At 44.5% G+C, this 23,787-nt stretch overlaps 1 protein-coding gene across 6 annotated transcripts in view; it reads right to left on the bottom strand.

Annotated features, from left to right (window-relative positions):
* PCYT1B (phosphate cytidylyltransferase 1B, choline) overlaps positions 1-23,494 on the bottom strand; it is a 28,484-nt gene extending 4,990 nt beyond the window's left edge. The window contains exons 1-8 of one of the 6 annotated variants that reach the window (XM_068687073.1): positions 23,232-23,387; positions 22,327-22,459; positions 13,281-13,380; positions 10,997-11,113; positions 7,682-7,833; positions 6,936-7,014; positions 3,654-3,862; positions 1,295-1,483 (exon numbers count right to left, since the gene is read on the bottom strand). In XM_068687073.1, coding sequence (XP_068543174.1) covers positions 1,295-1,483; positions 3,654-3,862; positions 6,936-7,014; positions 7,682-7,833; positions 10,997-11,113; positions 13,281-13,380; positions 22,327-22,344 — 864 coding nt within the window. In that variant the 5' untranslated portion in view covers positions 22,345-22,459; positions 23,232-23,387. Of the gene's footprint in view, positions 1-1,294; positions 1,484-3,653; positions 3,863-6,935; positions 7,015-7,681; positions 7,834-10,996; positions 11,114-13,280; positions 13,381-22,326; positions 22,460-23,231 lie in introns of all 6 variants that reach the window. The other 5 variants (XR_011098010.1, XM_068687062.1, XM_068687093.1 and 2 more) reach the window with 5 other exon arrangements.
* Positions 23,495-23,787: the final 293 nt, after the last annotated feature.

The following is a 23,787-nucleotide window of genomic DNA, read 5'->3' as shown; positions in this document are numbered from 1 at the left end:
TCAGCAGTTAAAGCTGTGCACAATTCTCTTGCAGAGGATTTGCTCTCAAGTGAGGAGGGAGCTGCCTGGCTGCACACCGTGGTGTGAAAAAGCCCCTCTGAAGCATCCTGCTGTTCTGCTCAGTATTTGTCTAGTTCTTACCCTTCTCCCCTCAGTTTTCTCTGCATGGCTTGCTGCTCTCCTCCCTGCTCCCACGCATTTCCTGAGGCCAAGCTAAAGCCTCACTTGCTTGGAGCCAAAACAACACATCTGAGATCGTGCCTGTCTCAAGGGGTTTGGCTGGGGCCTGGGATTTTCACCAGGAAACACCTGCACGGAGCGCTTGTTGGGAAAGGACCAACACCCAGCAAGAAGGGCTGAGAAGTTCAGTACAAACAAATGGCAACCTCTGCGTTCAAATTAAGCTTTGCTGCTGGATTCAAGCTAGCATGGGAAGTGTCACAAGAAAATAAAGCTGCTGCATGTCTGACAGGCTGTCAGAAATGAAAAAAGGGGGCCAGGACTCTTCTGGGGCTCTGGATTGTCACCAATTCACCACTCACTGCCTGATTTTAGTTTGGTCAGGTAAGGCCTTCGGGCTTCTCCCCAGAACGGTAGTGTCCCAGCCTCTCAGCTGCCCTACCAAAGCCCTGCAAATCTTTGGTAAATGGGCACTGGGGCACTAGCACTTAACCATGGACACCTTCAGAAGTGCTTCACTTCTACCTGACGCTTCTCTGCAGTCAGTCGGGTGACCCTGGCCACTAGACATGCAAAATCATTTCTCAGAACTTTACATCGGCAGTTTTTAAGGTTAGAAAATGTCATCTTCTATTGTTGAATGCAGAGAATAAATGGAACAACTCAACTTCTCAGTGTTGCTGTTTCCCTCACCACCTTCAGTGAATAATTTCTCTCTGATGTCTGTGTGGGCCCGTTTAGTTCTAACAGGGGAAACAGACAGCATCAGCCTGTTTGCTAGTACGTGGCTGTTAGGCAGCACTACTGAATGCAGCATCATACCCAGCACTGCAACTTATTTGACAGCAAGGCATCACCCTGGTAAAAAAAATAAAAATTCTATAAACATTAAAGACAGCAGTTGTCCCAAAGGAGCAACAGACATGGCAAATCCTCCTGCTGCAGTACTGGCATGCATTATTGGATCCAACAAGCAGGTCTGGCACTAGTCTGCTGTGCTGGCTTTTGAAACAAAGACTACAGCAAAAGAATTTGCTCTTGATCTGTGTTATAGGGGGATAAAAAATAATAATAAAAACAACACTCAGACTTCCTGGGATGGCAGAACACCTACCAAAGCTCCATCAGGTCCAAACAGCTCTAAAAAGTTGCCGATAAATTCCCTGGACTTTTCTTCCCATTTCTGAATGAGGTCATGGCTCTTCTCTTCCACCTTGTTAACAAATTCTTTTGATTTTTCTTCCACGTTCTTTACTTTTTCTTTCATTTTGTCCACTTGGTTTTGAAAGCGGTATTTCTTTTCCTGTTTTAAAAGTGTGGACAGAGATTAATATATAGGGATTTGGGAATAATTAGGCACCGAAAGTACAGAAGAAGAAGACAAATCTCATTAATGTATCATAACGCATATGGCCCTGGCTAACTGTTCTCACATTGTATTTATATACACAAATTTAATGCATGTGTAATGAAGTGCAGGAAGTACATATTGGAAATAATGTTTTAAATGATTACTATCTTTATTCCACTATGTGACTCTTTCCGTATTTGCAAAGTGAATGCAAAGTTGAAAATTTGAAAATTTTGTGAACCTTGTTAAGGACACAAGTGAGAAGAAATTAACAGCTCAAACTTTGTAGCAAGCAAAAGGCAAACCTTCCTGTGCTCCCTAGAAAATGCATCCCACTGCAGCCTTGCCAGCCTGGATGTTGACCTGGTCCCAAATGCCTCTTTGGTCAGATTGCTGCAGAGCAGAAGGAAAACTCTGTTCACCTCCGAGCCTGGCAAATACAGGAGCTTCTGACTACAACAGGAAGACAGGCATAGGCCTGTGCCCAGGAAACTCAGGATAAAAGAGAACAAACTCCTAATCGCTCGGTAGCACAGACAGAGAGGAAAAGAGAAGATGATGTTGGGATGCTCTCACCTGGCCAAGCTTCTAAAACACTTCAATGCTTAAAGGTTTTTTGTTCTGAAATGCTTCTGTGTTCCACAGACGTACAGTATACAAAACTACCTCAAGCTGTGCCCCTGAAGGTAGTATGATCTTCATAGCAGCGCGACTCACTACCAGCTTTTAATTTCCTGCAATCTTCATTTAATTGATCCTTTACTTTCAAAATATATACTGTTTATTGCTGGAGGGGGGATGGGGATGGGAGGGGGATATTCTAGCTCATAAATCACTAGAAAAAAAAGATCTGTGCAGGCCACAAAGCCAAACAAATCAATGAAATCTAAAGAAAATTAACTCATTTTGTACCTAGTAAGTAACCAAGCCTTCCTTTACCTAGGAAACCAACACTTTGCTGTCTTGGTGAAATCTCATTTTTTATTTTGAAACACAAATTCTTCTGGTGAAAAGTAGTATTTCTGCACTTGAATATATAAGCTAAATAACCAATGTCAGGAGGGACTTCAGAAAACATCAGTGGTTTTGAGTGTTAGAAGCCTAAGATGTGTAACAGTATCTAGTAACAGTAGTTAAAAAGTAACTTTAAGACCCACCAAGGCATCCAGCGTGCCCTAATTTAAGGGATATTTGCAATAGTGAACCTTAATGGGTGGAATAGTTGGAGCAGAATTGTTTACAGTTGTAGAAGACCAAAAAGAAGTGCAGTGAAATAAATACTATGCCCTGTGTACTGTCATTTATCTGCCAGACTTCAAAATAAGAAACAATAAAATCCTAGTGACATGACACGATTTAGTCCTTCACAAGGGGATTTCCCAGCCCCAGAGAAGAGGGGATGCCTCCTATGACCTCACCCTATCACAACAAAGATTTCAGTAATGTAGGGACTTGAAGTTGGGACTTGGAACAGAAAATGGAGGGAAACTTTCATTTCTGCTACTTTATGGGAGGGCAAGGTGCAGTTCTGTATGTGGAAGCTGCATAACTTGAGCTAATAATTTTTCTGAGAAATCCTTTCAAAGAGCACTCTTGCCCTACCTATTGTGCTACATATTGTGTCTTCTGATCTCTTCAGCATCATTTAAGCATTACCTTCCTGACATACATGTACTTCCTTGTGTTTTAAAATCCATTTTAGCTTCCTCTAGCCATCTCTTGTCTCGGTTGTTTTTGTTTTTATCTTGTCTCTCTGTCGAGAAAGTTTGGATATCAGAATCTTCGCTTTCTGTGCTGCCTTCTCACAATGGGAATAGAGAAACAGATCATCTCTTGGGTCAGTGTCTGAGAAGACTGCAGCTGGGGACTTATTTTCTTCCTACTGTGTTATTATGTCAGGAGAACAGGGAGCAGCAGCTTTGTTACCAATGTGAAAGTGTAAGATGGAAATGAAGCTGCTAATTAATAGGAGTAATTAAAACTATCCTCAGCTTACCAATTCCTTTTAAGTGAAGTTCTTCACGGCTCTGCCTTCTATTTTTAAAACACTTTCTTAGCCTGTATGCTACATTTGGGGTCCTACGAGAGGCTGTTTCAGAAGCGACAGGATGAGTGTACTCACGTTTATAAAACTAACGTTCAGCTCTTTGGCGGTGTATCCCCGTTGGAGGTTGCGTCGGGCATAGACGTCGTAGTCCCGGACGATCCTTGTGATGATATCTGACGTGGAGATGCCCTCAGTTCTCTGCGTCGGTACGAACATCCCTGAGCAAAGTGGGAAAAGAAAGCCAGCTGGGAAAGCACGGCAGGACCGGGCACTGTGGCAGGTAGCTGAGAATGGATACAAAAACGCCTAACCATAGTCAAGACATTTGCAATTCTGGCCATCTTACTCCTAGCTTATTTTCTCTCCCTCACGTGTGAGCTTAGAGAAGGCACTAGGTTGCTACGTGGTTCGTTTTCCCTCAGCCTGCAGAAAGGCTAAAATGTGCACGGTGTCAGCTGTGATTCAGGAAGCCAGACCAGCTCCTGAGCCAGCCCCTATTTAACCTTATCTAAAAGGCTGGGGGGAGCAGTTGGCCTCCACTCACGCTACTGAAAGGCTGTTTGGGCTCTCCAGCATATTGCCACTCTCCACTCCATTTCTGTGTTGCACCATCTGACAGGCTTTGTTCTGCTGAGTGGTAAAACAAACCACTGGCCAAAGCCACGGAGCACCTTCAGGTGGAAGATGTACACTCTGCACTACAGGAAAAGGAAAACACCCAGGAAATGCCGGTAGCTTGTAACAGGCACAGGGCAAGTAATGGTGGTGTGGGCAAACGTGGGTATACACACTGTGGGGACTGAGGCCATCAGCCTCAACAGCCCATTTCATGTACACCTGGCCACGTCAAGGGGTTGGATAATCACTCTCCCTTTCCAACTAATTAAATTGGCAATTTATTAATACTGCTTGATTTTCCTCAACGCAGCTGAGCAATATATTGCTCCTCTTCAAGGCAGGCTCACTTAACCTGTTAAAGCAAGTCACAAAGGCAATAATATTAGAATACTAGCTCACCTCGCTTTAGTAGTTATTTAGGGCTACCAAAATTACTGCTATCACTTACATGTAATTGCAAAATTAAACTGCTGATGAGAGAGAGATAAGTTAAGACTTAAGATTTTGAAAAAAAAAAAAGTGCCTTGCCTTAAAAGGATGCTATAGCTATTGACAAATCAGTCTTCACACATTCACTGGAAGTAGGCAGGCACTGCTAGCCAATTTCACAGGGTTAGAAAAAGAACTGGTGAAAGAATCAAGAAATTTAGCAGCCTCCTGCGACTAAATGATAAGTGATACCTTCTCTTTATGATCTCTAATTACTATTCTGCTCAAAAATAGATTGTCTTAATCATGAGCAGAGAGGGTTCCCTGTTCCCTGATCACGCTTTTCAGGCATGCAGTAGTCACTCAGGAAACTATTTTTGGAACCCACTTTAAGCCAAAAACCTTTATCGACAGGAGCTACAAGAATTCATTAAGAAAACCCAAGCCCTACCCTTGCTAAGCCAAGTGCTGAATTGTTTTCCAGCAAGTGGACAAAGCCACATGTGAGAACATCACCTTTAGTCACTGATTTTGCTTTCATTGGCTCCATGTGTTAGACTGATTGATGTTTTCAAACCTAATTGTTTACAAATGTACAGAGGTTTAGGCAGCACACCACTGCACAGCTCCCAGTTGTCCATATGCTCTCCCACCCATTGACTAGATACAGGGAACTAGTAGCGCATGGGAATCTACACAAAGAGCTCCACATTTACCATTTGCTTTTCTGCTTGCTAACTACTCAGTGTGGGAAAATGAGAGCAATGGAACTGAGGAAAAAGCACAAATGCATCCACAGCATTGGTCTATTTAAAACAAAATACCCTACAGGAAATTCATTACTGTCATAATATTGTTCTGGAGTGTCAGGACTACTGTCACTCGAACTTGAAACCCTTCACAAGTTACATTATTCCCATTTTACATCTAACAAATTTCAGTCATATAAGGTTGAAGCACTTCTCCAGCATCCTGCAGTGACAGACAGGACAGAACACGTCTCTGAAGCTGTAAGTTCATGTTTTGTTGTGCAAAGTTTGAGTTCCTCATAAGGATGCACACGCATTAGACCCATTCCTAACAACAGCAGAGGAAGATGTGCCAGGTTTGGGCACGCTCCAGCTCAGTTTGATAACAACAGAGTGACACCAAGGGCGCCTGTTCTGTTGTACTGTTAGCTTGGCACCTTATAGGTCTAAGTCAAAATAGCTTCCCAGCCAGCACGCATTCTGTGTGTCCCTCGGTGACCTGTCCTTACCAGAGGTCTGTTTGTCCCATTGCCTAGTAAAGGAAGCTGGTGCTGGCTCTGAAGCTGTAGCAAAAGCAGTTCCCAAAGGAGGGTTGTGAGTCTGACACTACAGTGATGTTTGCGTTTGGAAAACGATCAAGAACTGCTGCTATAAAAAGCTTATGCTTTTAGCTTGGGTCAATACCTGGCCTTCTGCTGTCATCGTATAGCTTGGGAATGTCACTTTGCACCGCAAACTATCAGCAGGCAGATTTGCTCTGGAATTCTTTTAAGCGCCCAAAACACATTCTTGTAGACCTGGAAGAGGACGGATTCCCCCGTGGTCAAAGCAGCACCTCCACGGAGCAGTGGAAGAAAGGAATGACCAGTTCCTAATCCCACACTGGTCACTGTGCTGGGGTAGCTGCTGCCTGCAAATGTGCCTAAACATGGTCTCCTCAGATTTAATTCAGCTTCCATGAACCAAAGAGAGACAAACTCCTGATGACTTCAGCATGTTCACATTCAGTGTTAATACCGTAGTCAACCAAATAGCTAACTGGTCATGCCAATTAATTACTCTGGCACTCATTTAAACCATCTGCCAGTGTAGTGAAAAGAACCCTCAGTGCAAATCACAAGTGGATCCTAATGACTCCTGAAGGCTGATGGTGTGCCTTCCCGTAATAAAGGCTGTTCTGTGTCAAGGAGTCATCAGTTTGTGGTTACCAACAACTGCAATTGGCTGGGCTGCTGTGGGAACTGAACTCATTTTTATTAGTTCTTAGTTGAGCAACCTAAAATCATTTAAATTAAAAAAAAAAAAAAAAGATGAAAAGATGGGGCCGCTTTTTGATAGACTTGAATGGTTTCCTGGGGGTTATGGCAAGAATTCAGCCAAGGACATTGTGATTTTGCAAAGTGAATCTTTCTGCTGATGCCAGCAATACCTACTGTGAGGGTGTACGAGAATGCAGTATTATCTCTGCTGCTTCTTTCTCAGCAGTTGTGGTCAAAAGGCAGTAAAAGAGTTTGAGCCAAGGCTGAAAAGAAAGGTGCTAGTAGTGTGAAGCTGCCCTTACCTGCCTCCTTTATGTGCTTGTATACATCATCTGAGCCAGCGGAGGAGTATGGGATGTCATCGTGGGCTACAAAGTCAATCTGCCAGTGAACAGAAGAAGAATCACATGCCACCATCACTGAATTTTGGTTCAATGAGGGGTTGTTGTGGAGGATCTACTCTTTTCTTGACTTCAGCTGACTTGCTTTTGACTTTCTCATCCTAAAGCCATCACCTAGAATATTGCACTAGATTTAGGCCTAAAACTACTATGTTCTGTGATCAGTTAGGAAAGTACACAAAGCTTGTCTCCAGAAGCATTGTCATTAACGCACTGTCTGCCTTTTAGAGGACACGCTGTATTTTTATGTATTCCTGGCCAATTATTGCACCTGTTGACATTAATGGGAAATGTGCCTTTAATCCAGGACTTCAGTAGGGCTTCGGTCATGACAGGATAACTTTACTGATCTCCTCATGATCTCCTTTCCTGAATGTCAATTTACGGATGACTCTTTAGTGCTGTTTTGCCATTCAGAAACCATCCCGGCATTCCGAGAAATCACCCCAGCACACTGAGAAAAAAACGGCAAGAGAAATACAGCTTTTTCTGACAAAGGCTAAGGCAAGCAATGCAGCGTAACTGATTTCAGTGACTGGAGCTAACTGAATTAAATAATTTACTCCAGCTGATACAGGTTCACAGGCTTGCTGTTATCTTCAACTGTCCGTCTACACAGGGGAGGGAGGGATAAGGGAGGAACGCACCTTATGTTTTTCAAGAAACTCCGGTGTCAGCGTCCAGGGTGCATCTCTGATGACCTCATCCACATAGCGACAGTGCCTGAGGGCTTCGTATCTCTCAGTTTCGTTCATCACAGTGAAGCCTTTGAACTTATGAGTTAAATCATCACTGCAAACTAAAATATGGAAGTATCAACAAAATGGCTCCACGCACAGCAGAAATTGCTTGACCAGCCATTTATTATTTCCTGATAATTGCATTAAGCACTTGGTTATTACAATTTTCGGCAGCTCCAGGGCATCTAAGAATTGAGTTCTGCTCAGAGTTGGCAGGTACAACCAGAGATTTATGGCAGCTCCTTCCCTTCTAAACTGCAGTCAGAGCCTGAGTGAGATACTGCAGGACATCTCAAGGGGTGCTGTACATGCACACTGAGGCAAGTGAATCCCACTACAAGGGGGGATTTTGGACAACGTTTTAAAAATAAACAGAAAGTGCAGTGTCAGCAACCACACAGTGCTGACAAACCTCATGTATCACAAAATGGTTGAGGCAGGAAGGTACCAGGACATCACATAACCCAACCCCCTCCTCACAGCTGAGTCAACTACAACAGGTTTCTCAGGGCCACGTCCCAGAGACGGAGACCCCACAGCATTTCTGGGTGTCCTGTTCCAGCGTTCAACCACCTGCACAGTAAAAATGTTTGCTCTTACACGAACAAAGTTCTAAATGATTAATTTGCCTACACAGCTCTAAATCATAGCAGAAAAGTTTCTCACTAAATAAACGCTGATAGAAAGTAAGCTGTGGCAGTTTTTATAGGAGTCTGTCTCTGAATTTAGTTTTGAGTTCAGCAGATTTCATAGAAAGAGAAGTAAGGCTTGTGCCACGATCAAATGAGAAATTGCAGAAGGAAACCTCATGGAAAGGACTGGAAGATGCTATGATGTGCTCTCGTGCAAAGAACAGAGTTAAAAGCCCAGGAATCCTGCATCTTTAACTCTGTATGTACCAATACCGTATCACATATTGCTTTTAAATTGAGAGGGAGGCAACATCTGCATTACTGGGGGACTATAAAAGCTGGCTGTTATCCTTCTACCCACATAATACTGCAGGAGAGGCAGTGGCCTGTCCCTGGAGCTGTAACTGTCTGGCATTACAGCTACAATAGCCATTTGATGCCCCAGGTGGAATAGTTTGATACCATCACCACAGGTCGAACCCACGCCTTTGGGTCTCACTTTTCTGCGACACCTGGACAAACGGTAAACGTGCTTGACAAATGATAAATGCAACATTATTAGTGCTGCAGGAGGGTGTGATAGCAGCCCTGCAGCTGCTGCTTCTTTCTAATTTAAAAACATCAACCTATCAGACAAGGCTCTGACAAAGGCGCAGCCTCTTTTGAGATCTAAAATGGATGTTCTTGCTGTGATGGTAATGAAGGGCCTTTAAAGCAGGAAAAATGTAGGAGGGTTTAGATAGCCCTGGAGTTTGTGCAAAATTCAGTCAGGTAATAATATATATGTATTTCAGCTAGCTAAATGCTACTCTACCCTATTATGTCATTTTTGATGCCTGCTGACAAGAAATTTAATGGAGATCAAAGCATTTGCAGTAGAAACATCCCTTCTGAGATTGTATTTATATTTCTTTACACGCTTTATATCATCCTAAAGCTACCCTCCTCTGGAAGAAAGGGTCTGCTAAAATTATTGGAAAACAGTAATTTTTGCTTGAATTCTGTAGAAAGGTTTGATTTTGATCTTTGATTACTATTTATTCATGTACAGTGCAGACACAATATGTCTGTATTTCCTTTTGATCCTGTCATCCTGCTCTAATGACTGACTTGAGAAGGTACAAAAAAAAACTTAGCTCCAAATAATTATTTTCACAATAAGAAATAAAAGGGATTGGTTGTGGTGCCAACCAACATGTATGACACCAGTGCTTTTGCAGCACAAATTGTATGTGGGTGTGGAAAAATGCCCATTTTATAAACATGCTAAGATACAGTGCATTGCTGGGAAAAGGTATTGATGAGTGCTGGCTGCTTTGTCCTTCACTCCAAAAATAAAGGACAAAGTGGAGCTGTGCCAGGAAATTCAAAGGAGCTAGACTTTTGCCCCAAAGCTCCTTCCCAGATCCATGACACCATGACTCCACTCCCCTCCCTTTAAAAATAAGAACAAAATCTATATAACCATCATTTTTTTTTAAGCCTCATTCATTTGCACCTCCATATGCTTCTTCTGCAAGATACCTGTCTCCGGAGAGAACAGGAGTCCTAAATTTTTCCTTCACAACAAGGGGATGTTGTTTCCCTCCCAGGAAGCTCCATCTGAATTGCCACCATTCATAAACTTAACAGTAAAATGTAAGATTGTGTTTATGCAGAGATTTTGCCTTTTTTCTGTTAGGTCTTTTTTGCCTTCCTTTTAACTGATTTGGGACAAAGACACAAAATCATGTATTTGTAAAGTGTCTGAAGGTTGCATTCACATTCTCTATATCATCATTTCTGTAAGCGTTTGAGAAGCAGCTGAATGTTGCTGTGCAATGTTTATGAGAGACCTATCTCAAACCCAAAGGTGCAGGGAAGTTGGAACTGAAATGCATGTTCATGAGGCCTCACGAGAGCAGCGTGTGCACAGCCAGCTAAGCAGGAAACAGTCACTCTCCCTCCGGTGACTTCTCTGGCATATACCAACTGCTGAGCATCTGTTAGCAAGCTGCACAGCAAAAAAGAAGATAGTTGTGGAAAAAAATAAATATGAAAAGAAAGTAACCTGCCTGGGGACACTTATAAGCTGAAAAATATGTTCAAATCATAACCTACATTTAGGTCTCCAATGATAATGGTCTGAATTTAGCTCCTCTGCTGATGTTGAAGGTTGGGCCTGCAGACACAGTACTGACCCAGCAGCCAGGGGACGTGGGCTGTGTCTGACTGGCAGAAGGACTGAAGAGCCAGAAATAAATGAGTGGTTGATCTCATTCACTCATCTCCATCTTTGAACAATTTTGAGTGAATAACTGAAAAAGGTAAATTATTCATATGGAGCTATTCTAAGCTCAGAGTCATGCAGGCACCTGCTTTAACTAGAATGGGAATTGTGCCTGTGCTGCTGAGGGCAGAATTTGACTTTTACTTTAATTGATTCAATTATAAGACATAAGTCAAGGCAAATCGCCTATAGAAAGCCCCCAGAGTGAAAGCAGCATTCAAAGTCATAGTGTATAACCAGCTGGGGGTGAGAGCACAGCAATAACGCTTATGCTGAAGCATAGAAACAAAACTCCAGTGCAAGAAATAACTCTGATCTTACCTCCTACTAATAAGTAGCTATTTGGGAATAGAGTTTTGGCTTGCATAAGAGCTCTAGCATGGCCAGAGTGGAAGAGGTCAAATATCCCATCTGCATACACTCTGACAGGTCTGTCAACTGTAAGGAAAGAAACACAATAGTGATTTTCCAGACCCAAAACAAGTTGCACTTAATTCTACTGGACAAGTTTTTGTTCCCAGATAAGATCACTGTGGAGATTTACCCCCGTTCTGATATTCAAAATACACTGTGGGTGAACTTCCAGTGTTTTATGCTGCTTATAACTTCTCCTTCTCTGTGCTCTCTGCTGTTTTCTCTCAGACTTAGCCTATTTATTATCATCGATCATCCCTGTATTTTAATTTAGAAAAAATGTCATCTTCCTGTCTCATTCAGAGTTCCACCATATGTCTTGTTCTTTTCCCTCTGCTTTTCTAGTTAGTTCTGCCTTCTGGATTTTTTGAAATTTTTCCTTTTTTTTTTTTCCTATCACCTCACTTCTCCACTCTGGTCTGTGTCTTTCTTTTTCTCCACAGCCTCCACATAAACACTTCATTACCCTTTTTTAATACTTCCCAAGATCTCTTTTTCTCATCAATGAGTCTATCTTTTTTTTTTCACCATCCACCTGCTGTCACCCTTGTAACTCTTTCTTTCTGCATGAAATTTTCAGCAGCAGTCTTCAGACAGAAAAGGTAAAACTTGCTTTACCAAATGACAGACCTGATAACGGTGTGTAGCGGGTTTATGTGGCAAGGTTTTTGTAGTGGAGGCTGCAGGGGTGGCCTCTGTGAGAAGAAACCAGAAACTGCCCCATGTCAGATAAGGGCCTGTTTCAGACAGCTCCAAAGGGATCCACTGCTGGCCAGGGTAGAGCCAGTAAGTGATGTTGTTTGTGCCTCTGTGAGAGCAGATTTAAGAAAGGGGAAAAAAAACCTGCCGTGCAGCTGGCAGAGAGGAGTGGGAACCAGCCCTGCAGCCCCCAGGTGAGTGCAGCAGGAGGTGCTCCAGGCACACAGCAGCGGTTCCCCTGTGGCCTGTGGAGAGGCCCCTGGTGGAGCAGGCTGTCCCCCTGCAGCCCATGGGTCCCCCATGGAGCAGATCTCCACGCTGCAGCCCCCCCATGGGTGGAGGAGCCCCCGGTGGAGCAGGTGGATGTGGCCTGGAGGAGGCTGCGGCCCATGGAGAGCCCCTGCAGGAGCAGGCCCCAGGCCGGAGCTGCAGCCCCTGGAGAGGAGCCCACACAGGAGCAGGGAGCTGGGGGGAGCTGCTGCATGTGGGGGACCCGTGCTGGAGCAGTTTGCTCCTGGGGGATGGATGGACCCTGTAGTGACCATGAAGGAGCAGCAGAGATGAAGCATCAGGGACTGACCACAGCTGCCATCCCCAGTTCCCCTGCACCACCTGGGGGGCGGACACAGAAGAGCGTGGATGGAGGGGAAGGTGTTTTTAATTTGCTTTAAGTTTCTCACTGCTATAGCTTGGTAGTAAGAGTTAAATAAATTTTACTGATCTTCTTATGCTGAGTCTGTTTTGCCCATTATGATAAACAGTGAGTGCTCTCCCTGTCCTTATCTCAACCCTTGAGCCTTCTTCACATTTTCTCCCCCTTTTCCTTTGAGCAGGGGGAGTGAGAGCTGTCATGGTGGAGTTCAGCTGCTCAGCTGAGTAAAACCACCACAGTGCCACAGAATAGCCACCTCCAAGCAAAAGGACAGCAGAGATGATAACAACAAAGATCCAACATTCACGGACTGTACTTCACGTATTCGGGACTTTCTGTGAAATCATTCTGTTCCCCGATCACAGAGGTAAGTCTGGCAAAAATGTCTAGACAGAGTTCAGAAATTGGACATGGTTTCTTTGCAAAGGGCAAATGGCCTTTAAGGCCACTTAAGGTCTGATGTGGTCAACAAGAACACGAGTGAAAGAAGACATTTTCCAGCATACATATGCAGCATGTGAAGAATCCCCAAAGCAGCCATTAATCAACACAATTTTTAGGCTGTCTGGAGCAGGCTGGCAAGCCTTCCTTTTGACCAACATGCAGACACCCATGAAACATCAAACTCTAACTTGAAACATTTCCCCTCGTTGTTTCTCCAGCTGAAGACAACGGTCCTCTAGTTACTTGTTCCTCCCCATTAGCTAATAGCACCAGATACCAGGCTGGCCTTTCTGCTTCCAAACGGAAGGCAAAAGTGAGTATTGATACAGGGCTGTAAGGGAGAGCCTGTGCTTTGGGAGTGCCCATGGTCCTGCTGATGTAGCTCTCCACACATACCTGGCGTTCCCAGGCGGGCTTGTGCAATGGTTAGCTTCTCGTGGGGTGCTCGGCACTGACAGCTCGTTTCATCTGCAAATGGGGCAGGTGCCGTCAGAGTCTGGAAGGGGGGGAAAACACAAGGTCAATTTGTTTTTCCATCAAATAGTTAAAAAAGAACCGTTTAACTGTGTTGTAACCAGGCTTAATGCTGGCTTGTTCCATGGGGACTTTTGCTTTCTGGTCACCCTTCAGCATATACAATTCATACAGTATGAAATATGACGACAATATGGCTTTCTGAATACAACCCAATTCATTGCCTGTCTTGAGAAGCTCAAGCAATGTGAATTGAGAGCAGGTACATACTTGCTCTGTTTGCAGGACAAAGTCAGGTCTGATGGTTATTTGTCCAAGCAACTTAATCCTTGCTTTGGTCTCAACAAGTCCAAAGGCCCAAGATGCAAGATGTATCCTCCTATGTGGAAATCACAGCTGGAAAAACTAATCGGGATTTAGAATGCTATAAACAGGCCATCTCCTCACATGCACCAGTTCCTTCCACTGACAAAACATCAGGACAGATGACTGGGACCACAAGCTGTTTTATTGTGTTTTTAATCGGAACCTTAGGCAATTTTGAGGAGCCGTTCAAGATAAAGCCAAGACCACAACCAGAAGTCCCACCTAGCTAAAGTAAGCTGAGCTGCAATTCCTTTCTCTACTCCGACATGTACTGTAACAGTACTAAAATGCTCTGTGATCAGAGCACCACGAGGGTCCTTGCTCTGAAGAGCTTATAACCTAAAGATATTACAGAAAGAGTGAGGACGTGTGAAGAATGACGTGGTATTATCTGTCAGGAAACCTGGCTACAGACATTACTTTTTCTGCCCATGCCTCTGTAGGAAGTTATCAGCAATAAGAATCTCAGATATTTATTATCTGCCATATGGTCTGATATGAAAAAAAAAAAAAAGCTTCTCCTGCTCTAGGCTTGAAATCTTTATGGAATCACAGAAACAAGCTATCATTAGCTGAGATTTGGGCTGCTTTGTTTTTGAGAAATGAGGTGGTAGTTAAGACAAGCCAAGGGAAATGTTTCACTTACTTTGCCTCCACCATGATACAGCTGAGACCTCGTGACCTTGCACCAGTGGTTTGGCTTGGTTTTGACAGTCACCATTTATACAACACACATTTGTCATTATCAGTTTGTGCACCTGGGGTTGATAGTAACAGAATCTCTCTTCCCTCTTATTTAACACTTCTTCAGCTTTCAGATGCTGAACACTTGATCACCAAGCATTTATTTTCTTTAGCATCCCTGAGACATGTTAACCCAAAGACACGTATTGCCTAATTGCTGCTGACCTCTAGGCTCACTGGCTTGTTGCACGGTAAGCTCAGAGAATAGTATTAAAACAACAGCAAAAAGCGACCTCTGAGATTCACTGTCAGCTCTTTCTGCTTTGGGATTTACTAGTCAGTCTGTTCCCCAAAAGCACTCAACCTTTATATATAATTCTTTTATTTTTCTTCGATTTTTCCTGCCTTTCTTTGCAAGCTCAAGTGCTACAGGAAATCATCCAAGGTAACTTTAATACATTAGTGCTGAAAATCACAGCTTCTCCGCACAGACAAGGCTAAAATTGAGAATCCACGGCAAGCTCCACATCTCTGCTTGGGCTTCACGGGAGGGAAGTGTTTGGCTGGCCACCCACGTAGCACAGCATCGAGCATTGCACATAATCATACAGTGCGAGCTCCTTTCTTTATTTTCTAAATACCGTCTTTTTGCTTCTGTCTTTGTGATCCCTGAGTGCTAACCTGTCTTTTTATCTCCAAGCAAGGTCAAGTTACACAACAGCCTGCACCACCTGGTTCACGCTGGGATAAAGAGGAAGGCAGAAATGTTAAAACAATAATGGCTGTGGTCTGGGGCCTGCAACTGGTAATCAGATCCTAGCTTGGTAGAGGCCGTTGCCTTGGAGATTATTTGAAGAAAATAGGCCTGGTTTGCAGCAAGATTTTTTTTTTTTGACTAGGCAAACACTGTAGTGCTTTTTGTCCATGTAAACGCCCGTGCAACACCAAGATTTTCCTTGTGGTCCCCACTAAATGGAGAACTACCACTGTTAGCTTCCCCTCAATCCCGTTTTTGTAAACACTCATCATTACCGCTCACTTTACGGCCAAGGGCTTAGAGCCACACTCGTCAATATTTCCGCTGCTCTCTGGCCTCTCAGTCACTGGATATTGAAATGCATTACACATGGTAAATTAAAATCAGCCAAGTTCTGTCAACGAGAGAATGCGTAGACAGAGAAATACATAACTGTGGTGTGCTGACGGATCAAGTGAAACACAGCAATAGCTCCCAATTGGTACATCCAATATTATTTCATTGTCTCTGGCCCAGAAAAGTTGCCGCAGAGCTTAACAAAAACGTCTGGTGAGTAAAATATTACAAGATTGGTTTGTCTACCAGAGCATAAGACAAAATATTTCAAGAAATGATCAAAACCCAGAAATCATTTATCAAACATCTTTCTGCCTTGATATAATTACTCATATTCTTTCCAGTTTCTTGTCAGTAATAACTGGAATTGGGTGAAGAGAGCAAGTAATCCATATTGCAGCCTTTTCATTTCGGTTAATCCATTAAAGTACCGTTGGAAGTTTGCTATAGTTCTGCCAATAATCAGATGGGTAGACAAAGACTTTGTGCAAATGTCCTTCTGTCTTCATCTGACAGACTTTTCCCTTCATCTGTGCCTTTATGATTTTCTGGACACTTACATTTTGTGACCAGCCAAGCAAGCCAAATCACCCTTGCATTTTGGACCAAAGTAGGCTTCTGAGACCTGCATCACCCTGTAGCACGATTCTGCGATGCAGGGTGCTCTACAGCCTCAGTGTGAGTTCAGTGATGAATTATCTCATTTTGATTGCTCAGCACCTGCTTCTTGCTTGGATTATTTGATATTCTTGCACTGGAAGCTTTAGCAAATTCTCCCACAGTCACCTATTCCCCATCTTTCACCATTTCACAGTCCTCTCTCTTTTCTCCCCTTGGTCACTTTTTTCCATGCTGAAGAATGCCTCGGAGCTTCATCAGCACACAGTAACATCTTGCATTCCCCAGATACATGAGTCAGTAAGAGCAGAGTGCAGTGCGGTAGGCAGCACTCCCCAGCTGAGCTGGTTCTGTGGCCAGGACACTTTACAAAGAAATCCTATATGACGGATGGAAGTAGCTCATTTTCAGGTGTATCTTGATGCTGCCTTTTTATTATCCCTCCTCACAGCCTCTCAGGCTACTGTAACCATTTAACTTAGCTGCAATTCAGCAATATAAATATTAAAAGCTTATGTTCCCAAAGAAAGTGGAAGGTGTTTTGTAGAGGAACAGGAGTCAAACCACTGAAATGACACTTAAAAAGCACGAGCACCTTCACGCCTTCTTTTGTTTGCAGTCTGTAATAGGAATAACTAGTTGTGTTTCTTTGTTTTCTGTATTTCGTTTTCTTTTTACACAGCAACAAGACAGAAATATTTTTGAGAAGGGGCAAACATAGACCCATCTACATAATACTGCACCTGCCATTATAATTCTGCCTGCAGGGTAATTGCATGCAACATGTGCTAATAGAAGAAGCTACTTTTTTATTTATTTGATTAAGACAGCTACACTACCTTGTCCACCGCACAACAAAAACAGGCAAAAAGGTCATTCTCTGGATGGAGAGCACAGCTATACATCATCGAAGGTTTTGCCAGTAACACTTCAGATCTTGAACCAGTACAGCTATCCAGGCAAAGTTTTGTAGGGCCTGTGCTTATAAAATAATTAAACTGGCAGGCAAATGCTGTGGGAGGTATGATGCTGTAATCTCCTCTCGTCTGCGAGGCAGTATTTAAAACAGATAACTGATTTCACTGGAACAAATCACGTGGGGAAGGTCTACTCATATGAGGAAAGATTATTTTGGGAACCTGCTCCTGATGTTGGCAAACAGTAATTACAGAGCAGGAAACGCTGACATCAGTTTCAAGGAGCATTTGTTAAGAGCAAAATGCTACTGAAACTCTTTAAAGGGAACTAAAAATGCCTGCTGAGTTTCTGAAGCACGAACACCCTTTGCAAGTGGAAACACTCTCTGAAGGACTACCCAGGTCTTCTCTTAGAGGTTCGGGAGTGAACGGTATGAGAAATGAAAATCCCACTGTCTGATGGATTTGTGACCTTTAGTAACTTTGGTCCAAACAGGTAAATTTATGAGCAAGGAAGTTGCAATTGAATGTTATCAGTGGGTGCCTCAAGGCAAACTTCTCACAGATGAACAGTTCCAGTATGAACCCATGAAACAGAAGAAAACTTGGCTTGTTCTCCAACAGCTCTGCTGACTCTGAGAGGTGGATGTAACAAAAAATAGAGCAAAGAAAGCATACATAAAACTTCAGGTTTAATACAGGCAAGGCTTAATCTCCTGAAATCACTCAAGCTATAGCTGAGATACTGGGAGAACTTGGCCCAATTTCAATCCCTGCTTGCGCTTCTACATAAAGATACTTTATCAATTATTTCAAGTCAGACGTATTGTAGCTCTTTCATATAAATCATCACTCAAAATAGTGCTATGTTGGGAAAAAAAAAAAAAAAAAAAAAGACTAAAAGACTTTTCCCCCAGCACAAGGCAAGTATTCTCCGCAGTTCCCCAGCTGGAACACAAAAGCATCCTGGGATGAGCTACGTTCCTGCAGGAAGCGCAGTGCACTTCTGTAACAGATCTCTGATGTATCCCGTGCCTTTCACAAGAGCTTTTTCACTGTAAGCCTTCTGTCTGTGCGTGCGTAGGGAGGGAAGGCAGATTACCTGGGAACAAATGTGTAAGCGCACAGTTCCAGCTGCCCTGGCACAGGACTCTAGATGTGTGGCTATACACTACGTGCAATTCCTGTATCTGTAGTGTTGGCTTTCTTCTTACATTTCTTACATATGTTATGTTATAATTTGAATACATTTTGGGGGAGAGAGCAGAGAAACCATTCACATTGGTTTTCTACTTGAAGATACGATACAAACCTTCATGGTAGCGACAACAACACAGCTTACAGAACTTGGTAACATTCTGCTAATAAAGCTGCTTCTAAAATAGTATCAAAGATATGTATTTGCAAGTAAGGAATACAATGCACAGAGTGTACTGCTTGCTCCCTGTGTTTACAGGTCATCCGTGAATCCTGAAAAAAAGCACATCTGTAGGTTTGTGACCTGACCGATACAGGTCGCAATGTGTTTTTGCAGAGACTATAGCATTTTGGAGTGTGTACTGATGAGATGTTCTTTGATGCAGCAAAAGGCACATCACAGCAGATTTCTGGTGCCTACAGGCCATTTTTAAAGTTATTTTTTAAGCATGGCAAAGATTGCTACGTGCTCCCAAGTGTGAACCATATTGGGCATTTTTAAGAGTTTGCACTTTTGTGTAATAGCCAACATTTACAAAAAGTAAAATTTACCAGAGCAGACACCAAGCTTGTAAAGGAACTGAAAGATATTTGGGCAAATAAAGTCATCCTGAGTTCCTCTAATGTCAGGCTTTTTACTTACATATTTATGCTTAGTTCCAATTTGAAGTAAACAGATGGCAGACCCCCTAAGAATTAACATCAGGTGAGAGAAAACAGACACATGGGACACTTTTGTAAACACAATAAAAGCCCCTAAATTTGGCACTAGCTCCTCTGGTTAAAACTGCATATATCTGTTAGTCATACATGAAAAATAATATGAAGATATATGGCTCATGGAAGTACAATATCTGAAATAATTCCAAAAGGATGCATCAGACCCTGTCAAAACACTGTTTGCAAATAAAAATGAGGGGAGGCATCCAGGGATGAAAATACAAAGAGCCAAGGCACGCAGGTTTTACTTGCAATTATTTCAAATGTTGTGCTTAACATTTCATTGCTTAACAGCAGCAATAAGAAAACTGTCTAGCAGAGTCTAATGACACCTCTATTTCACTGTCATTTCTTAAAAAAAAATAAAAAAATGAATAGGTAAAGCAGCTGCTACCTAAAATAACATGGAAGCTGTGATCTTCAAGTGTTCCTGCGTCTCATTCTCCAAATCACTGCAATATACTGGCCCCAAGGTATCTGGTGCCTAATTCCTACTGAATCATAACAGTCTGTAGCCTCTGAATCTCGAGACAAGGCAGCAGAAGTAAGCCCAGGTTCGTGAGCAGTTGCTGGGATTGCCAGGGTGAACCTCAAATAGCCCCGATGCTTACAGTGCCTTGGCAGAACATGCTTTATCTGCCATATGGATAGCTCCTAAGTCTCCAGCTAGTCCCGCTGCCTTCACAGTGATGATGTTAGGCAGAAAAACCCAGCACAGTACTTCCACACACAGGGTGCTGGTGTCCCTGGCTGCACAGGCAAATGGGACCCGACTTGCTATGGCAGCACGGACATCCCATAGCCGTGACCTTGGGCAGATCGACCCTAAAGTCCTGAGAACAGCTGCTTAATTCCTTCCTGGCCCTGTACCCACCAACATCCCACCCAGCAGGCACAGGCCCGCCAGCCACCCACCTGCCTATGCCCTCTCCTCCCCTGTGGTTCACCTTCGCTAATTTGGGTGCTTTTTGTGCCTAACCTCCCCTGCACGTCGCAGAAAGGCCTTTATTCCTCACTGGGGTGTAACCTCACATTAGACCAAGGCACAACGAGCTAGGTACTGCCATGGAAACATCCATTTCAGTGTACTTCATTCCCTTAACTGACCTAACTAACCCTAAGGGCCTCAGCCAATTTTGAGAATATTATATTGGCACTCAGGTCCCAGCAGTACTTTCCCAGATCTTCTCACTGAGGCCTGTGTTGGATGACAGAGACATGAAACATGAGGAAAAGAAGCTCTCTGTATGTTGAAGGGAAGGACGAGGCCTAGCAGTAGGTTCTGAAGTTTGTTTTCAGGTAAGTTTCGATGTGTATTCGTTTTTGCTTTATTTGCAGCACTGTACTTATAAATTGCCATTGTTTCTTTTTGTGAAAGACACTACCTGGCATAGTCCTGATGAACAACATGGGGTGTTGAAATGTCTGTTTCTTTTCTGCGGGTTGAGGATTAGCAGTTCTCAAGGTGCACACTGACCCTTCAGCGAGCTACCCATGTGGAGGTTTTTATGCGACCGAAGTCAAACTCTTGACCCCAAGGGACTTGCCTTTTTCTTTTCAGAGGGCTTTATACTTCCTCTCTTGTATTTCCTCCTTCGGTATCTCTGCCATCCACTTAGACTAAGGGCCTGCCTCACTTATGGGCCTTTTCAGTATAGGTAGACACAGGCAAACCTTCAGGGGATTCCCATGCCAAGATCTGGAGCCTATCGGTGGTCTGCAATCCTTAAAGTTACGTAGGGGCAACTTCCATATCGTGGATGTATGTCACGATATGACCAGGAGCAATGTTTAAAAACAATGCAGTTAAAATAATGAAGGCCCCTGCGACCGAACCATGGATATTCCCGTGGCTAAGCAGCAGAAGCAATGCTCATTAAAAGAAAAAAAGAAAAAAAGAAAAAAAGTGATTGGACAGTGATAGATTGAAAAGTGGCCTAACCCAGCAGTTTGGTCCAGACAAGAAACGGGTAAGCACAGAACTATGCAGACCAGGACTGGTAAAATGCTATCTGTTTTTTCTCTTGACCACAAAACTATTAAAATCACCAGTAGGGACAAAGCTGGAGGCTCTAGTTGACCTGTTTCTCTGGGGTGCACTGAGACTAGGACACGTGGGTCACTCTACAAGAGATTTTCCTGGCATCCAAATACATGGACATTGAGAACATAAGGAAGGCAAAGACTGAGTGAAAGGTGGATTGGGGGAACTGACTGAAGCAAGACTGCTCATTAATACCCTAGTCGGTTAAGAAAACCCAAAGAGTGTCTTGGGAAAAAATTAATGGCAATTTATATCACAACAGTACTACACACTGGAAAACATCAGTCTTCGATACACATTGAAACTTACCTGAGATTTGCCTTCAATTTGCTTTCCTGCTCATTGAAGGACACAGGGGTTTTCCTTAGTCCTACTGTGACACTTCCTGCCAAGCTAGCAGACTCCATAGCCTAAAATCAGAGGACCTAGTGACAGATATCCATTAAAAATATTCACAGTTCTAAGGCTTTAAATAAATAACTCCTTTTTCAATGAAGTGGACAACAACTGTTTCAAAAAACAAACAAACAAAAAACTAATCCCTTTTTCATCTTTTAAAATGTGGGCTCCTTCGTAAGTCTACTATCCTCTTTTAACACAGAGAGCTTCCTAAATACAAGCATATACTAAGAACTTGGAGGCCCAGATAACTCATTTTAGAGCCGTGTAATAACCAAAGAGAAGCATCAAAAAGTCCTCTGTAAATGCCAGACTGGTATTGCCCTGCGGTACCATCCTGTGGTTCAGCAGAACAGGCCGATACTAAAACGTTAACCGAGACATACAGCTCTTTCAGATATACGGATCAAGTATGTGACTCGTCCAGTGATCCACCACTGAGCATGCTGACTTCAAAGCATTGGGATCAGAAGATGTGCTGAAAATATTTAAAAGCATCTGATGGGAACTTTAAGCTCCCACTACTACTCCACATCTGCAGGGCTGTGATTAACTCTTCTGGACACAGCCCTGGATTCTTCCCACTTGAGACGCGGCTTTATTAAGGGGAACTTGACTGCACTTGTCTGCAACATTCCTTACACCCTAACCAAGTCTGGTAGATCCCATTAAACTTCAGTTTATTATTTATTTTTTTTCCTGAAGACAACGTATATCTGCTGGCTGACAACTTTATAAGTTGTCACCTTATATATCACTTTATAAGGACACTTTTTCCATAAGTCTTGATTCAGCTGAATGTCTCCGCTGCCCGTTATGAATTTACTGGTACCCATGAAGGTCTAAAACACTGTAATGAATCCCTGCTTTACTCGTGTACTCTAGCTGTCACCCTAATTTCCAGAGGAATTATACTGGAATAGGTGATACCATAAATACTGGCATCATGTTGTCACTTCTTCCTTTCAGGTCTTTTAAAGCGTCAGCCTGCGCGGGGTGATGTGTTCAGATGGGCTGCTACACCTCGGCTTTTGACAGAGAAATCCTCGCGTCTACGGACACCCTGCAGGAACAGCACGTGAGCCAACTCCGAACTCCCACTAGGAACCTCCACAAAAGCATCCCTTGAACAAATTACAGACTTTTCTTTAAAGTTCACTCCAATTATACCACTAGCAAGCAGAAAGCGTCAATTTAGGTCAACTCCACCGCGCGCTGCTATTCCTCGCCACGTTAAATGTCTCGACTACCGCGCTGAGCTTAATTACCAAAGTCTGGTTTTTAAGCACGCTTTAATTAGCACCACGACTGAGCCCGGGAGCTGGGCGAGCCGCTTCCCCGTGCCCAAGCTGTTGCACCAGTGGCAGACCTGCACGCCTCGGGGTGTCCGCGGGTCTGGGGGCTGCGTGCAGGTGCCACCTCCACCGACACCTCCACCGAGGGGTGACGGCGGGGTTTGGGGCAACACCAGAAAGCAGCCGGGTTGTGCTGGGGCAGGGGGCCTGGAGCACCTCAGCCCTTGCGGGGCTGGCACTGTGCCCATGGGGATGGGGCCTCACTGGGCTCCTCTGCAGGACCACAGCGCATGGGCTGGGCTGGCCTAACCTTCCCTTCCCTTCCCTTCCCTTCCCTTCCCTTCCCTTCCCTTCCCTTCCCTTCCCTTCCCTTCCCTTCCCTTCCCTTCCCGTCCCTTCCCCTTCCCCTTCCTCGTCCCTTCCCCTTCCCTTCCCCTTCCCCTTCCTCGTCCCTTCCCCATCCCCGTCCCCTCCCCACCCCTGCCCCATCCCTGCCCCTCCCCACCGCATCCCGTCCCCTCCCCACCTCCCCGCACTGACCAGGCGCGGCTGGGGGCAGGTGTGCTCCAGCTCCTCCATGGCCCCTCCCGGCCGCTCATCCCCGGGGCGTTTCGGGAGGCCGGGCTCTGACTCAGCACCGCGGGCGAGCACGGGCATGGCCGCGGGCAGCGCCCCCCCCCCAGCCCCCCGCCCCCTGCCCCGCTCCGCTCCCGCCCCCCCCGCCCGGTCCCGCTCGGGGCCGTCACGCGGGTGCCCGCCCCGGGGGGGGTCTCCCCGGGAGCCGCCCGCGCGTCGCCATGGCAACCGGGCGGATCCCCCTCTCCCCTCCCCTCCCTCCGCGCCGCGCCGCGCTCATTTGCATGCGGCCTCCTGATTGGCTGGATGCCTCCGCCGCCACCGCCCCGCGGGCGCCCGCTAGCCGGAGGGGAGGGGCCCCGTGAGGCGGGGAGGGAGGGTGAGGTGGGGGGGTGGGGAGCGGCGCGGCTTGTTGAAATAAAAGCAGAAATAAAGAGCCCCAAAACCGACCGAATGGCCCCCAAAATAAAGGAGAGCTGAGCTACGAGGAGCCTCCGTTTCTCAGGGGGCGAGGCGCCCG

The sequence above is a fragment of the Anas acuta genome, chromosome 1 (genome assembly GCF_963932015.1).
Source record: "Anas acuta chromosome 1, bAnaAcu1.1, whole genome shotgun sequence".
In the NCBI taxonomy this organism is placed as follows: Eukaryota; Metazoa; Chordata; class Aves; order Anseriformes; family Anatidae; genus Anas; species Anas acuta.
This window is presented reverse-complemented; position numbering and strand designations above follow the sequence as displayed.